This window comes from Capra hircus, chromosome 5 (genome assembly GCF_001704415.2).
Source record: "Capra hircus breed San Clemente chromosome 5, ASM170441v1, whole genome shotgun sequence".
In the NCBI taxonomy this organism is placed as follows: domain Eukaryota; kingdom Metazoa; phylum Chordata; class Mammalia; order Artiodactyla; family Bovidae; genus Capra; species Capra hircus.
The window spans coordinates 57869238-57888377 of NC_030812.1; the positions used below are offsets into that span (position 1 = coordinate 57869238).

The 19140-nt window shown below is 37.8% G+C and overlaps 1 protein-coding gene across 1 annotated transcript; it reads left to right on the forward strand.

Moving 5' to 3' along the window:
- On the forward strand, positions 12869-13813 carry LOC102176400 (olfactory receptor 6C3-like). The gene has a single exon (XM_005680618.2). The coding sequence runs from the start codon at positions 12869-12871 to the stop codon at positions 13811-13813; it is 945 nt and encodes a 314-aa protein (XP_005680675.2).

The window sequence follows — 19140 nt, forward strand, 5'->3', positions numbered from 1 at the left end:
ACCTAACATTCCAGGTACCTATGCAATATTGCTCTTTACAGCATCGGACCTTGCTTCTGTCACCAGTCACATCCACAGCTGGGTATTGTTTTTGCTTTGGCTCCATCCCTTCATTCTTTCTGGAGTTATTTCTCCACTGATCTCCAGTAGCATATTGGGCACTTACTGACCTGAGGAGTTCCTCTTTCAGTATTCTATCATTTTGCCTTTTCATACTGTTCATGGGGTTCTCAAGGGAAGAATACTGAAGTGGTTTGCCATTCCCTTCTCCAGTGGACCACATTCTGTCAGATCTCTCCACCATGACCCGTCTGTCTTGGGTGGCCCCACATGGCATGGCTTAGTTTCACTGAGTTAGACAAGGCTGTGGTCCATGGGACCAGATTGGCTAGTTTTCTGTGATTATGGTTTCAGTGTGTCTGCCCTCTGATGCCCTCTCACAACACCTACCATCTTACTTGGGTTTCTCTTACCTTGGGGTATCTCGTCACGGCTGCTCCAGCAAAGTGCAACACCTGCTCCTTACCTTGGATGGGGTCGCCCCTCCTGAACTTGAATGTGGAGTAAATCCTCTAGGCCCTCCTGCAGCCATACAGTCGCCACTCCTTGGACTTGGGGTAGCTCGTCTCAGCTGCTGCCCCTAACGTCAGGTGTGGGGTAGCTCCTCCCAGTGAAAATAAGACCGGGAGCTGACTGTGGCTCGGATCATGACCTAAGGAGTTGCCATATTCAGACTTAAATTGAAGAAAGTAGGGAAAACTAATAAACCATTGAGGTCTGACCTATACCATAACCCTTATGAGTATACAATGGAAGTGAGAAATAGATTTAAGGGACTAGACCTGATAGATAGAGTACCTGAAGAACTATGAATGGGGGTTCATGACATTATACAGGAGTCAGGGATCCAGACCATTCCCATGGAAAAGAAATGCAAAAAAGCAAAATGGCTGTCTGAGGATGCCTTACAAATAGCTGTGAAAAGAAGATAAGTGAAAAGCAAAGGAGAAAAGGAAAGATATTCCCATTTGAATGCAGAGTTCCAAGAATAGCAAGGAGAGATAAGAAAATCTTCCTCAGTGATCAATGCAAAGAAATAGAGGAAAACAACAGAATGGGAAAGACTAGAGATCTCTTCAAGAAAATTAGAGATACCAAGGGAACATTTCATGCAAAGATGGGCTCGATAAAGGACAGAAATGGTATGGACCTACCAGAAGCAGAAGATATTAAGGAGAGGTGGCAAAAATACACAGAAGAACATTAAAAAAAAAAAGATGGATTGGAAGAATCAATATAGTGAAAATGAGTATACAACCCAAAGCAATGTTTAGATTCAATGCAATCCCTATCAAGCTACCAAGGGTATTTTTCACAAAGCTAGGACAAATAATTTCACGATTTGTATGAAAATACAAAAAACCTCCAATAGCCAAAGCAATCTTGCGAAAGAAGAATGGAACTGGAAGAATCAACCTGCCTGACTTCAGGCTCTACTACAAAGCCGCAGTCAAGACAGTATGGTACTGGCACAAAGAAGAAATATAGATCAATGGAACAAAATAGAAAGCCCAGAGATAAATCCACACATCTATGGACACCTTATCTTCGACAAAGGAGGCAAGAATATACAATGGATTAAGGACAATCTCTTTAGCAAAAGGTGCTGGGAAAACTGGTGAACCACTTGTAAAAGAATGAAACTAGAACACTTTCTAACACCATACACAAAAATAAACTCAAAATGGATTAAGGATCTAAATGTAAGACCAGAAAATAGAAAACTCCTAGAGGAGAACATAGGCAAACACTCTCTGACATAAATCACAGCAGGATCCTCTATGACCCACCTCCCAGAATATTGGAAATAAAAGCAAAAATAAACAAATGGGACCTAATTAAACTTAAAAGCTTCTGCACACAAAGGAAATTAAGCAAGGTGAAAACACAGCCTTCAGAATAGGAGAAAATAATAGCAAATGAAGCAACTGACAAACAACTAATCTCAAACATATACAAGCAACTCCTGCAGCTCAATTCCAGAAAAATAAACGACCCAATCTAAAAATGGGCCAAAGAACTAAATAGACATTTCTCCCAAAATATCTACAGATGGCTAACAAACACATGAACAGATGCTCAACATCACTCATTATCAGAGAAATGTAAATCAAAACCACAATGAGGTACCATTTCACACCAGTCAAAATGGCTGTGATCCAAAAGTCTACAAGCAATAAATGCTGGAGAGGGTGTGGAGAAAAGAGAATCCTTTTACACCGTTGGTGGGAATACAAACTAGTAGAGCCACTATGGAGAACAGTGTGGAGATCCCTTAAAAAATTGCAAATAGAACTGCCCAATGACCCAGCAATCCCACTGCTGGGCATACACACAGAGGAAACCAGAATTGAAAGAGACACGTGTACCCCAATGTTCATCGCAGCACTGTTTATAATAGCCAGGGCATGAGGGCAACCTACATGTCCATCAACAGAAGAATGGATAAGAAAGCTGTGGTACATATACACAATGGAGTATTACTCAGCCATTAAAAAGAATACATTTGAATCAGTTCTAATGAGGTAGATGAAACTGGAGCTGATTATATAGAGTGAAGTAAGCCAGAAAGAAAAACACCAATACAGTAAACTAACACATATATGTGGAATTTAGAAAGATGGGAACAATAACTCTGTATGCAAGGCAGCAAAAGAGACACAGATATATAAAACAGGCTTTTGGACTCTGTGGGAGAGGGAAAGGGTGGAATGATTTGGGAGAATGGCATTGAAACATGCATAATATCATATATGAAATGAATCGTCAGTCCAGGTTCAATGCATGATACTCAATGCTTGAGGCTGGTGCACTGGGAAGACACAGAGGGATGGTATGGGGAGGGAGGTGGGAGAGGGATTCAGGATGGGGAACACATGTATACCTGTGGCGGATTCATGTTGATGTATGGCAAAACCAATAAAATACTGTAAATGGATTAAAAAAAAAAACCAAGATCTTCATGACCCAGATAATCACAATGGTGTGATCACTCACCTAGAGCCAGATATCCTGGAATGTGAAGTCAAGTGGGCCTTAGAAAGCATCACTACGAGCAAAGCTCGTGAAGTTGATGGAATTCTAGTTGAGCTATTTGAAATCCTTAAAGATGATGCTGTGAATGTGCTGCACTCAATATGCCAGCAAATTTGGAAAACTCAGCAGTGGGCACAGGACAGGGAAAGGTCAGTTTTCATTCCAATCCCAAAGAAAGGCAATGCCAAAGAATGCTCAGACTACAACACATTTGCATTCATCTCACACGCTAGTAAAGTAATGCTTAAAATTCTCCAAGCCAGGCTGCAGCAATACATAAACCGTGAACTTCTGGTTGTTCAAGCTGGTTTTAGAAAAGGTAGAGGAACCAGAGATCAAATTGCCAACATCCGCTGGATCATCGAAAAAGCAAGAGAGTTCCAGAAAAACATCTATTTCTGCTTTATTGACTATGCCAAAGCCTCTGACTGTGGATCACAATGAACTGTGGAAAATTCTTCAAGAGATGGGAATACCAGAGCACCTAACTTGCCTCTTGAGAAACCTGTATGCAGGTCAGAAAGCAACAGTTAGAACTGGACAGGAAGAACAGACTGGTTCCAAATAGGAAAAGGAGTACGTCAAGACTGTGTGTTGTCACCCTACTTATTTAACTTATATGCAGAATACATCATGAGAAACGCTGGAATCAAGATTGCTGGGAGAAATATCAATAACCTCAGATATGCAGATGACACCACCCTTATGGCAGAAAGTGAAGAAGAACTAAAGAGCGTCTTGAAGGAAATGAAAGAGGAGAGTGAAAAATTGGCTTAAAACTCAACATTCAGAAAACGAAGATCCTGGCATTTGGTCCCATCAATTTCATGGCAAATAGATGGGGAAACAGTGGAAACAGTGCCTGACTTTATTTTTCTGGGCCCCCAAATCACTGCAGATGGTGATTGCAGCCATGGAATTAAAAGATGTAACCTTGGAAGGTAAGTTATGACCAACCTAGACAGCATATTAAAAAGCAGAGACATTACTTTACCAACAAAGATCCGTCTAATCAAGGCTATGGTTTTTCCAGTGGTCATGTATTGATGTGAGAGTTGGACTATAAAGAAAGCTGAACACGGAAGAACTGATGCTTTTGAACTGTGGTGTTGGAGAAGACTTTTCAAAGCCCCTTGGACTGCAAGGAGATCCAACCAGTCCATCCTAAAGGAGCTCAGTCTTAGGTGTTCATTGGAAAGATTGATGTTGAAACTGGAACTCCAATACTTTGGCCACCTGATGCGAAGAGCTGACTCATTTGAAAAGACCTTGATGCTGGGAAAGATTGAGGGCAGGAGGAGAAGAGGACGACAGAGGATGAGATGGTTGGATGGCATCACCGACTTTATGGACATGGTTTTGGGTGAATTCTGGGAGTTGGTGATGGACAGGGAGGCCTGGAGTGCTGAGGTTCATGGGGTCACAAAGAGCCAGACACAACTGAGCAACTGCACTGATATATATATAATCAGAACAATTTTGAGAATCCCTTCTACCACTCAGAGGACAAAGGCCTTCCACATGTTCTTCCCACATGATTGCCATATCCATCTTATGGCAGTTACATTTTCATGTACATGAATCCATCAGCAAAGATAGGGTCTCTTTGAGCAAGGGAGTAGCTGTGCAAAATATCTCAGTTGCCCGCATGCTGAACCCATTCATCTATATCCTGCTGCTGCTGTTGCTGCTAAGTTGCTTCAGTCATGTCCGACTTTGATCTATATCCTAGGAATCAGCAAGTCAAGAGAGCCTTTATGGACATGGCAAGGAAGAATATTCTTTTCTCAAGGAAATGAAAAAATAAAAGTCCTATTTCATAAATTAGAGGCATAATGAAATGCAATTAAATAAAACTCAGAACTTTTCAAAATCTATTAATTTTCATATTTTCTCCAGAGTTATTTTTCATTACTCATAACTTCATTGACAGCAGCTTCACAAGCATATTGTATACATTTTTTTTTCTATTCAAATTCCCATCCTTCTCTCATTCACTTACCTTCCTTTGGACTCAGCTTTTCATTCTGTGCTTCCTGGTTGGTGCCAGGGATAAACAGTCAGCCTGTCAATGCAGGAGATGCAAGAGACACAGGTTTGATCCCTCAGTGGGGAAGACACTTTGGAGTAGGAAATGGCAGCACCCTCCAGTATTCTTGCCTGAAAAATTCTATGAACAGAGGATCCTGATGGGCTACAGCCCATGCTTCACAAAGACCTGGCATGATTTTACAGCTGCACACATGTGTTCCACTCTATAACTATGAAACTGTCGTTTCCTTCTTTGAAACTTTTAAAATTCCAATTTTTCCACAATATTTTTTGGGAAATTGAATTCAGACAGAAAGAAGCAGAGCAAGAATGCACAAGAGAGATTTCTTTCTAGAAATTCAGGAAATAGTAAATCATGCTAAACACTATTTTTAATTTACTATACGAGACCATGAGCATAATCTGACCATCTTATTAGAGTATTACATATATTATTCTCTCCATACAATGGCCTACTTTGCAATCATGTGGAAAACAGCACAACTAAAAAATTAATGGAATTACAGTTTCTTGAGAAATCAAAAATCTTCTATTACCCAACTTAAAATCTACTCTGCCACTTAATTTATCAATTTGAGAACAATTATGAATATATACTTTCAAGAAAACTGTGAAATTGCCCCTCTTTTGGGGAACACTTTAAGTAACATAACAATTCCTAATAGGAGCGTGAAGAATTAAACATTATTGGAAACCATATATGACTACATTTGCAATAATCAGTTTTATATCTAAATTAATGCTTGAAGTTAAGCTGTTTTTTTTTAATTAATCAACAGCTGACAGTTTTTACAACTTTCTTATATTAGTGGTTATTTTGAGTTAATATCATACACATATAATGCATCCAATTACCTAATTAAATGACAAACTTAATTAATAGGGATAAAGATGCTGACATTGGCAAAATTTTACGTATATAAATTTGAATTTTTCTTTTGTTAAAAATTTGTATGTTCACTCTGCTTTAAGCATTATAATGATTAGAATTTAGAAGATGATTATGCAAGATCATGCAACATTGGCACTTTTTCTTATTTTGCTTTTCCATGAAGCCAAAATTTTAAACAATACTGAATGTTACCCAGACTCAACTTACATTTTCTAACCTTTTTTCTATTATGACTGTAATCCTAATTCAGTGAGCCAAATTATTGCTGATATGCATACACTGTACTCAGTTGAAAGTTGAGATCCATACTTGCTGAAAAACAAAGAAAACAAATTTTAACATTACTAAAGAGTTTTCCAGTTTGGAAAGAGTCATGGAGCTACTAACTCCTACCTTCTTGTTGAATCAATAATTTCTACAGTTAATTGGAAATATTTGAAAATACTGAAGTTTAGAATTGATTGATGATGTGGGTTCCTGATACCTGAACAAAAATATACCATAAACTAGCAAGTTATAGTTTCAGAAATTAAAAGAACTGTAAATTTTATTACAAAATATATGAAGGGGTTTATGTTGATATCAAATAATGTGGCTCTCCAACTCTACACAGACTCTTTAGTGGTTATTATAAAGGTTTCAGTCAGTGTACACATTTTAATTGTCAGTATCAGAAGTCAACACAATTTGTGCCTAAAGGTCACTATATTAATAATTTAGAATTTGCAGACCATAGCGTCCCTGATGAAATTATTCAGTTCTCCCTCTCTGTCATACAAATGCAGCTATAAACCATATGTGAATGAAAGGGCTCAGGTGTGCCCAATTAAACTTTTAACACAAATATGTGGTGGGCCAACTGTGACCCATGGACAACAGTTTTTCCATAAACATTGGTTAGTATATTATTTCTTATTTAATATAAGTTAATTTGACTAAAATTTGAAAATGCAATAAAAGATGTAAGATTTCCAAATTTAACAGTAAATGTCTTCTATTTATTTATTAATTGTTAAGGTGAATGAAGACATCTTATAAAATATTTCTAGAAGAAAAGGTGAGGCAAAGATTTCTAACTCATTTTTGGACATTTATATTGTTTTTGACATCAAAAGATTAAGTGAAAAAGTCACCGGCAATTTGACTCATAAATAAGGAAATAATTTACTAAAAGAAATGATCAAAACTAGTATTTCATGTTACATGTGGCCTTATGCCAAAGATAATTTATCTTTAGAGAATTTACTTGTGGAATTTGCCTCAAAAGACTGAAAATGAAAAACAAAAGTTGAAATTAAAATTGTATATGTGATGATAAAATGAAGTGACCATTCATGATTTTTTAAAGTCTCTTAGTAAAATAGAATGGAACATTATTTCAGTAGCATAAGTAACCTGACTAGATCATAACAAGTAGATATGCTACATGCTCCTTGTCTGGCTCCAATTTGAACAAGTCAACAAAAAATGATGTTTTGAGACAATTGGGTATCTAGGAGTATGTTCCCAGCGGCTCACTGGCAAAGAATCCTCCTGCCAATGCAGAAGACTCAGGAGATATGGGTTCAGTCACTGGTTCAGGAAGATCTCCTAGAGGAGGAAATAGCAACCTCCTCCTGTGTTCTTGCTTGGGAAATCCCATAAGCAGAGGAGCCTGGTGGGCTAGAGTCCGTGGGGTGACAAAGAATTGGACACAACTGAGCAAGGTGATAAATGACACCAAAGACATTTTGCTAATTTAGCTAGCTTGGAAACTGCATCAGGATTAAGATATATATATATATATATTAGGAATTCATACTGAAAATATACAGGTAAGAAAAAGTTTGCTATATAAGTTCTAGTTTAAAATATAACAAACTATTTCAAAGCTTTTCAAAAAACAGGTAAAGCAATATAAAATAGCCTTCATATCTATTGACTCTGCTTGATCTGTACTTGAAACTATTTCTCCAGTTCTCTATCCTAGTGTATACTTGAAAATATTCATAATTTAAAGTTTATAGCAAAAATCATTTTTAATGGTTTAAATAGTAGCTGTAGTCTTGATAAAATCAGTTATAAGATGTGAAGGACCACTATAACTGCTTTATTCAATACTCTGCTGGAGATTCTATCCAGGAAACTAGTTCAACAAAAATTGAAAAATATCGGAAATGAGAAAACAAAATAAACAACCAAAAATCATTCTTTGCAATCAGCATGATTTTCCTTCTAGGACCTTACTGTATTTACACTAAGTGTTTCTTAAACTGGAAAGTCTCCCTCTCCCAGATAATCACATGGTTAGCACCCATCCCTCCTTCAGATCTCTGTCTAAATATCACCTCAATATAATCTACCCCATTGACACTATTTAAAATTATACTAGCTCCCCACTTCCAAGGCATTTCAGTTTTCTCTTCCTTTACAAACACTTATTATTATTACATTCATGCTTACTGTCTATATTCTCTCCCATCCCTCACCCCATGAAAGAAGGGATCTTTGTCTAGTTTGTAGATGAACAGGTTCACTCCCAGCAGGGGTGTGCTGGAACCTGTCTGGACCACATCATGGGACCCAATTGTGCACAGGTTCTTGAAATCTACCCCAGTAAGAGACTTTGCTTTTATATTTGAAGGGAATGGCAACCCCCTCCAGGATTCTTGCCTGGAGAATTCCATGGACAGAGGAGCCTGGTGGGCTACAGTCCATGGGGTCACAAAGAGTCGGACACAACTGAGCAACATGTTTTTATCCATATAGTGATTCTTTTTATATTTTGTTTCTCAAATTCTTTATCAATCAGCTTTTAAGATTTTATTGAGTACTGGAGATTGATTATACACCAAAATTGTTTCAAATATTTATTCATTCAGAAATATTTATTGAGTATCCACCGCATAACTGACAGATATTCTAAATGAGAGAATAGTAAATGTTTAACAACTCTCTCTCAGACGTGAAGGTGAGGGGCTGATTTGTTGAGTTTGTCAATTTCTAAATCTAAGTCAAATTTTTGCACACTCAATATGACATGTTGTTTATGAAGTTACTTCATTTAGCTCAGTCATTTTGGTTTTTGACACTTTCTTTTTTAAAATAATTTTACTTATTTATTTATTTTTGGCTGCACTGGCTTTCTCTAGTTGAGACAGTTGGGGGCTACTCTCTACTTATGGTGTATGAGCTTCTCATTGCGGTGGCTTCTCTTCATGTGGAGCACAGGCCGTAGGTGGTAAGGGCTTCAGTAGTTGCAGCATGTTGACTCAGTAATCGCGGTTCCCGGGCTCTAGAGCATAGGCTCAGATTTTGCGGAGAACTGTCTTAGTTGCTCCATGGCTTGAGGAATCTTCCCGCTTCAGGGATCACAGCTACATCTCTAGCAGTGACTAGTGGATTCTTTACCACTGAGCCACTAAGGAAGCATAAGCACTTTCTTATTAATATTCGCAAAACTGATTCACCTGTGTCTTTTAATAATGCCTCCTCAGCCCTCTGTTTACTTAACAAATTACCCTGAGAAAACAGGAAAGACAAGGCAAATCCAATTCCCTGTGTATGACATACATGGAGAAGAAATTTCTAAATCTCTTTTTCTCAAAGCAGCATTTGTAGGAAAATAGAACAGTCTCTGTGGAGAAGGCAATGGCACACCACTCCAGTACTCTTGCCTGGAAAATCCCACGGACATTGGAGCCTGGTGGGCTGCAGTCCATGGGATTGCTGAGGATCAGACACGACTGAGCGACTTCACTTTCACTTTTCACTTTCATGCATTGGAGAAGGAAATGGCAACCCACTCCAGTGTTCTTGCCTGGAGAATCCCAGGGACGGGGGAGCCTGGTAGGCAGCCGTTTATGGGGTCGTACAGAGTCGGACATGACTAAAGCGACTCAGCAGCAGCAGCAGCAGCATAACAATCTCTGAAGCCTAAGGAAAATATTACTTAAATTGCATGGGTAAATAATCATAGAATTACAAAATCGTCATTTAAAATCTGTGCATTAATATAAAGAACATGTTTTAATAGGTAGTGCTTTTTTTAAGTTTATGACTGTTTTCTTTTTTAATATAAATTTATTTATTTTAATTGGAGATTAATTACTTTACAATATTGTATTATTTTTGCCATACATCAACATGAATCCACCATTATGTGAAAAGGTGCAAGAAATATTTGACTAGTCAAAGTGCAACTGAGTTTGTACACAGAGCTTGGATAAGAGACAAGAATCAATTATGAGTCACAGTATAATGAAATGTGCCCCAATTGTGCAATATCAGGAATGAATGATATTGTGGGTCAAATATCACCAGTCAAACCCTAATAAGAATATAATCCTTGAGAGCAATGACATGGTTAAGTCATCATATTTGTTTTGAGAGTAAAATTGAAACCAAATAAATTGCTAACTCAGCTCACCAACGCTGAAATTATAAAATTATTGAAGTGACCAGACCATAAAATTTGAGACTAAATCATCAAGAAAAACCAGGAAGCAAGTAAAATTTGTTATTATTCAGGTTAATGCATATTAGTACATCTCATTCATGTGTTTTAAAGTAGTATTTGCATATGGGTTTGTGAATTTAGGAAATTTTTGTTATTAGTAAATAGTGGTTTACCAACAAGAATGCTATGGAGTTCTAAAGAAGCAGCATATCAATAAGTATTGAGTTGTTCATTAGTTTTTCCTAAGTTAAATGGTTTTCATTTATAGAAATAAAACTATAAAAATGGCATTCCTTATTTAAAGGAATATCTGCTTCCCAGTAAAGGTTTTGCCCATCTACTTATTCATTTGCTAAGGCAAAAATTGTAAAACAAAAGAAAATAAGTGTGCATTGTATGAACTAAACTGAGTATAGGCAATTATTTAATTTGGTAACAGAAGTTACACTTTGTTGTGTTTTTGGTCTTTTATCAGAAAAGGAAGAAATTAAGGCATTGCATCAACCAACACTTTATGCAAGTAAATTAGGAGAGAGTGCCACCAAAATATTCCCATGGGTAAATAGCTATATTCCAAAGTGATATATTACTATGCTGTGTTGTTGTTGCTCAGGCGGTTAGTTGTGTCTGACTCTCCAACCCCATGAACTGCAGCATGCCAGTCTCCCTGTCCCTCACTATTTCCTGGAGTTTGCTCAAACTCATGTCCACTGAATCTCTGATGCCAAGAAGGCGTCTCATCTTCTTTTGTCCCCTTCACCTTAGCACTCAATCTTTCCCAGCATCAGGGTCTTTTCCAGTGAGTCAGCTCTTCCAATGAATATTCAGAACTGATTTCATTTAGGATTGACTGGTTTGATCTTCTTGCAGTCCAAGGGGCTCTCAGGAGTCTTCTCCAACACCACAGTTCAAAAGCATCAATTTTCGGTGCTTGGCTTTCTTTATAGTCCAACTCTCACATGCACACATGACTACTAGAAAAACCAAAGCTTTGACTAGATGGACTTTTGTTGGCAAAATAATGTCTGTTTTTTAAAATGCTGTCGAGTTTGGTCATAGCTTTTCTTCCAAGAAGCAAGCATTTTTTAATTTCATGGCTACAGTCACCATCTGCAGTGATTTTCAAGCCTCCCAAAATAAATCTGTCACTGTTTCCACTGTTTCCCCATCTATTTGCCATGGAGTGATGTTACTGGTTGCCATGATCTTAGTTTTCTGAATGTTGCATTTTCAGCCAACTTTTTCACTCTCCTCCTCTTTCACTTTCATCAAGAGGCTCTTTAGTTCTTCTTTGCTTTCTAGCATAAGGGTGGTGTCATCTGCATATCTGAGGTTATTGATATTTCTGCCCACAATCTTGATTCCAGCTTGTGCTTCATCCAGCCCAGCATTTTGCATGATGTACTCTGCATATAAGTGAAATAAGCAGGGTGACAATATGCAGCCTTGAGGTACTCCTTCCCCGATTTAGAACCATTCTTTTGTTCCATGTACAGTTCTAACTGTTGCTTCTTGACTTGCATACAGATTTCTCAGGAAGCAGGTCAAGTGGTCTGGTATTCCCACCTCTCTAAGAATTTTCCACATTTTTTTGTGATCCACATGGACTGTGGCTACAGTCCACGGGGTCGTAAAAAGTCAGACAAGACTGAGCAACTAACACACACACACACAAACACGCAGGGTGACAATATACAGCCTTGAAGTACTCCTTTCCCAATTTTGAAACAGTCCATTGTTCCCTGTCCAGTCCTAACTGCTGCTTCTTGTCCTGCATATAGATTTCTTAGGAGGCAGTTTAGATTGTCTGGTATTCCCGTCTCTTTACGAATTTCCCACAGTTTTACTATGTTCACTAGTCATTAAAACTAGTGAAAATCACCTAAACAAAGTGGGCCTCACTTATGCAAAATATAAAACGTGGAAGTAGGCATACATAAACTCTGTATGCTTTCAAACTCTATTTAGGTTATCTGCAAACTATACTGGTTTTTATAATAATGAGGAGAGGAGGAGAACCAATTTAAATATGTCTGTACTTTTTACAAAGGAAGCTAAATATCTTAAAGAATACCTTGAACCAATTAAAAGTTATTAGAAAAAGTAACCCTATTTAAGTGTTATCATAAGAGTTTTATTTTATTCATAGTCTATGATAATGTATTTTGAAGAAGAAATAATGATTTTGAACTTCAGATAATATTCCTTACTAGAATGAAAAGCTGAATGGAAATTGGAGAGAGTTCTGTAGGTGAATTTTAAATTTCATTCATTATTGTCATGAAGGATACTTTAAAAGCTTTGTATTCTATCCTCAAATGTGTTTTGATCTTTTATTTCTTATAGGAAATACATCCATTTTCTGTTCGAATGGGGGGAAAGGATCAGCAATGAAAAACCACACAAGACCCACAGAATTCATTCTCCTGGGGCTATCAGATGACCCAGAGCTTCAGACTGTGATTTTTCTCTTTTTAATCATCGCATATATATTAAGTGTCACTGGAAATTTGACCATCATCATTCTCACCTTGGTGGACTCCCATCTACAGACACCTATGTATTTTTTCCTTAGGAACTTCTCTATATTAGAAATTTCCTTTACATCTGTCTGTATTCCTAGATTTCTGGGCACAATTATCACCAGGGACAAAACGATTTCATACAATGATTGTACAGCTCAGATGTTTTTCTTCATTTTCTTGGGTATCACCGAGTTTTATCTTCTAACTGCCATGTCCTATGATCGCTATGTAGCTATTTGCAAACCCCTGCATTATACAACCATCATGAACAATAGAGTCTGTGTATTGCTTGTCTTTTGTGCTTGGCTGGCAGGGTTCTTAAACATCTTCCCACCTGTTATTCTTTTCCTCCAGTTAGATTACTGTGGTTCCAATATCATTGATCACTTTGCTTGTGACTATTTTCCCCTCTTGAAACTATCCTGCTCAGACACATGGCTCCTTGAAGTGATTGGTTTTTACTCTGCAATAGAGATTCTGCTTTTTACTTTGGCATTAATAATTCTATCCTACATGTTTATCATCAAGACAGTTCTGAGGCTGCCATCTGCCAGTCAGAGAAAAAAGGCATTTTCTACATGCTCTTCTCACATCATTGTCATTTCCATCTCTTATGGAAGCTGTATATTCATGTATGCCAACCCATCAGCAAAAGAAAAGGTATCCTTCACGAAAGGAGCATCCATTCTGAATGCTTCTGTTCCTCCTATGATGAATCCATTTATATATTCACTGAGGAACCAGCAAGTGAAACAAGCCTTCAAGGAGACCATCCAAAAGGTTATCTTTTTCTCCAGGAAATGCAAGTGATTATATCATTAAAAGAATAAAGTTCTTTTCAATGCCATCTATTACTCATAATCTGCCCAAACTCTTTCAGTACAGTTGTATGAGTGCTTTTCATCTGTTCCCGTGTTAAAAAATTCCCCACACTGAACCTAATTAACTGTATAAAGTTGAATGTTGCTTCATAATTTTCTATAAATTTTTTATTCTAATATATTTGGATGAAGTAAAGAACACAGGTTGGTGTTACAATTTTATAGGCCATTTAGTTTGATTAAAAGAATGTTAGAATTGATGTGAATTTCTGAAATTTTCATTTTACCAGGTAATAGAAATGACATTATTAGGAATTTTTATTCTATTTGGAACTTTCATGAAGTCAAACGACAGTCACTAGAGGGTTGGAAATTTTAAAAACCTCCAATTAAAATAAATGAATTTATTTTTTTAAATCTACTTAAATATTTTTAAAGTTTAGAGACTTAAACATATTTGAACTCTTTATACTATTATATACTTTTATAATAATGAGGAGAGAGAAGAAAGAGGAAGGTAGAGTTAATATTTTTTCAGCAGTTACTATATTCCAGGCCTGTTCTAACTATTTTCTTCATATTGACTCATTGAATCTTGTGAACAGCTTTACTTTATTTTCAGTCACTCATTCGTATCCAACTCTGTGCTCTCACGGACTGCAGCAACAAGGCTCCCCTGTCCTTCACTAGATCCTTGAGTTTACTCAAACTCATTTCCATGATCTAGTAATGCCATCCAACCATCTCATTCTCTATTGCCCCCTTCCTTTTCCCAGCATCAGGGTCTTTTCCAGTGAGTGTGCTCTTCACATCAGGTGGCCAAAATATTGACGCTTCAGCTTTACAACCAGTCCTTCGAATGAATATTCAGAGTTGATTTCCTGTAGGACTGACTGGTTTGATCTTGCAGTCCAATGGACTCTCCAGAGCATTTCTAGCAGCATAGTCTAAAAGCATCAATTCTTGTGTGCTCAGCCTTCTTTATTGTCCAACTCTTACATCCTTACATGACTACTGAAAAACCCATCAGTTCAGTTCAGTTCAGTCGCTCAGTCGTGTCCGACTCTTTGCGACCTCATGAATCGCAGCACGCCAGGCCTCCCTGTCCATCAGAAACTCCCGGAGTTCACTCAGACTCACATCCATCGAGTCAGTGGTGCCATTCAGCCATCTCATCCTCTGTCGTCTCCTTCTCCTCCTGCCCCCAATCCCTCCCAGCATCAGAGTCTTTTCCAATGAGTGAACTCTTCACATAAGGTGGCCAAACTACTGGAGTTTCAGCTTCAGCATCATTCCCTAAAAGAAATCCCAGGGCTGATCTCCTTCAGAATGGACTGGTTGGATCTCCTTGCAGTCCAAGGGACTCTCAAGAGTCTTCTCCAACACCACAGTTCAAAAGCATCAATTCTTCAGCACTCAGCTTTCTTCACAGTCCAAATCTCACATCCATACATGACCAGTGGAAAAACCATAGCCTTGACTAGATGGACCTTTGTTGGCAAAGTAATGTCTCTGCATTTAAATACGCTGTCTAGGTTGGTCATAACTTTTCTTCCAAGGAGTAAGCGTCTTTGAATTTTAAGGCAGCAGTGATTTTGGAGCCCCCCAAAATAAACTCTGACACTGTTTCCACCGTTTCCCCATCTATTTCCCATGAAGTGATGGGACCAAAAGGCTTTGACTATATGCATCATTGTTGGCAGAGTGATGTTTCTGCTTTTTAATACAGTGTCTGCTGCTGCTAAGTCGCTTCAGTCGTGTCTGACTCTGTGCAACCCCATAGACAGCAGCCCACTAGGCTCCTCTGTCCCTGGGAATCTCCAGGCAAGAATACTAGAGTGGGTTGCCATTTCCTTCTCCAATGCATGAAAGTGAAAAGTGAAAGTGAAGTCGTTCAGTCATGCCCGACTCTTAGCGACCCCATAGACTGCAGCCTACCAGGCTCCTCCGTCCATGGGATTTTCCAGGCAAGAGTACTGGAGTGGGGTGCCATTGTGTTCTCCTAATACACTGTCTAGGTTCATCAAAGCTTTTCTTAAACAACTTTCTGAGGTAACTGTTATTTTCTCTTGAAGACATTTTTACCTTATCTTTTCCTATGGAAATGTTTCATATGATTGTTCTTATTTCACAGCCATGATGAAAAGATAAAATTGGAGTTAATTTTAATTGGCACTAGAGAAGAACAAGAAAGAAAAGGGATACAGATTGGAAAAGAAGAAGTAAAGCTTTCATTGGTGACAGCATGATACTATACAAAGAAAACCCTAAAAATACCATCAGAAAATGACTAGATTAATCAGTTAATTTAGTAAGGTTGCAGGATACAAAATCAATACACAGAAATCCATTGAATTCCAATACACTAGCAACAAAAATCTGAAAGAGAAAATAAAGTATAAACTCCATTCACCAAGGCAAAAATAACAATAAAGTATCTAGGGATAAATGAATAAAAGAGCTGTGTAAAGAAAACTATAAGACATTGATGAAAGAAGTCAAAGATGACACAAACAGATGGAGAGACATACCAATTCTTGAACTGGAAGAATCAATGTAACAAAATAGAAAGCCCAGAGATAAACCCAAGCACTTTGGGGCACCTTATCTTCTACAAAGGAGACAAGAATATGCAACAGAGGAAAGACAGCCTCTTAAATGAGTGGTGCAGGGAAAACTGGACAGCTATGTGTAAAAAAATAAAATTGGAACACTTCCTAACACCATTCACAAAGATAAAATGGGATTAAAGATCTCCACCTCCTTATGTTTTGGAAATAAAAACAAGTATGACCTAGTTAAACTTAAAAGCTTTAGCATAGCAAAGGAAATCATAAACAAGATAAGAAAACCCACAGAATGGGACAAAATATTTGCAAATGAAGCAACTGACAAATGATTAATCTCTAAAATATACAAGCAACTCATGTAGTTCAATAACAAAAGAAAAAGTCATTGACACAATAGGCAGAAGACCTAAATAGATGGCTATTTCTCCAAAGAAGAGATAAAGATGGCTATAAACACATGAAAAAATATCCAACTTCACTTGTCAAAACTAAAATGAGGTAAAACCTCACATCAGTCAAGATGGTCATCATCAAACAAATGCTGGAGAATATGTGAAGAAATGGGAATCCTCTTGCACAGTTGGTGGGAATGTGAATTTATAGAGCCACTAAGAAGAAGGAACATGTGTATACCTATGGCAGATTCATGTTGATGTATGGCAAAACCAATCCAATATTGTAAAGTAATTAACCTCCAATTAAAATAAATAAATTTATTTTTTTAATAAATAAAAATTAAAAAATAATAAATAAAAAAATAGGAATAAAACTTCCATATGACCCAGCAATCTCACTACCGGGCCTATATTCAGAAAATCACAATTCTAAAAGACACAGGTACCCCAATGTTCATTGCAGCACTATTCACAATAGCCAGGATGGGAGCAACCGTGATGTCCATCGACAGATGAATGGGTAAAGAAGTTGTGGTAAGCACATGGGCAGAGGAGACTGTCAGGCTATAGTCCATAGCGTCACAAAGAGTTGACCATGACAGAGCACACATGCACAGCCATATGCTGGGTTATAAGCTGGTTCATAACAAGCCAAGCATCCACATAAAGGAACAAACTGGAATCAAATATAATGAAGCAGATAAACCCAGAGCCTGCTATACAGAGTGGAGTAAATCAGAAAGAGAAAAACAAATATTGTATATTAACACATATATATGGAAACTAGAAAAATGGTACCAATGAACCTACTTTCAGGGCAGCAGTTAGAGACACAGACATAGAGAACAGACCTGGAACATAGCGGGGTGAGGGTTGGGAGAGGATGGGGCAAATTGAGAGACTGGCATTGAAACTCATTCATTAAAATATGTGAAACTGATGATAGCCAATGAGAAGTTGCTGTACAGCACGGTGAGCTTAACCCAGGCCTCCATGACAACCTAGAGAGATGGGCTGGGGTAGGAGGTGGGAGTGAAGTTAAAAAAGGAGGGGGCATATGTATACTTATGACAGACTCATGTTAACATATGGCAGAAACTAACACAACATTGTAAAGCAATTATCCAAAAATTTAAAAACATTGAAAAATAGTATTCAGCATGATTTAATATTTCCTGAATTTCTAGAAAGAGTGTTCCCTGTCAAAATCAAAACACAGGTCTCTCTCAGGTGCTGCTGCTCTGCCTTTTACTGTCTGTCCCTAATTTTGTAAGAAATATTGTGAAAACATGGAATTAAAAACATTTCAAAGAGCGAAAAGAGGTCAGTTTCAAGGTTAAGCGGAATGATGAGCCCAAAGGAAGGGCAGTACGTGAGAGAATGATGAGAATTTGAATGGCAAAAAATGTATATACTATATTTGGTAGTTCAGTTCAGTCATTCAGTCATGTTCAACTCTTTGCGACCCCATGTACTGCAACATGCCAGGCTTCCCGGTCTATCACCAACCCCTGGAGATTGCTCAAACTCATGTGCATTGAGTCAGTGATGCCATCCAACCATCTCATCCTCTGTCGTCCCCTTCTCCTCCTGCCTTCACTCTTTCCCAGCATCAGGGACTTTTCCAGTTAGTCAGTTCTTTGCATCAAGTGTCCAAAGTATTGGAGCTTCAGCTTCAGCATTTGCCCTGCCAATGAATATTCAGGATTGATTTTCTTTGGGATTGACTGGTTTGATCTCATTGCAGCCCAAGGAACTCTCAAGAGTCTCCTCCAACACCAGAGTTCAAGAGCATCAGTTATTTCTCACTCAGTATTCTTTATGGTCCAACTCTGACATCCATACATGACTACTGAAAAAAATCATAGCTTTAACTAGATGCATCTGTGTTGACAAAGTAATGTCTGATTTTTTATATGCTGTCTAGTTTGGTCATAGCTTTTTCTTCCAAGATGCAAGTGAGAGGGTAACAGGCAGGAAGGCCAGGGGTCTCCAAATGGAGGAAATAGCCTGCAAGTGTCAGACATTTTCATCTCCCTTAAGTGGCAGGAAGAAACAAACTAATGATATTTTTTTTCCTTCTCTATACAAATTTAAAAGGTTTCTCTTAAAATTCTGTGTTGCCATAATGACATCTGGTTTCACTTGTAGCTAACCATTGCCTTTTTCTTATGCAAATGTTTATCTTAAGCTATGCTAATGTACTATGCATTTACCCCCAAACTCTGTCTTCAAGTTGGTTCCGCCTTTTGGGCTCAGAACCTACTTGATAAGCCAGTACGTTGTACTTCAATATCGTTCCTCTAATCTATGTAAATAACACTATTTTTATGGTGCTCTGCCCTTCTTCA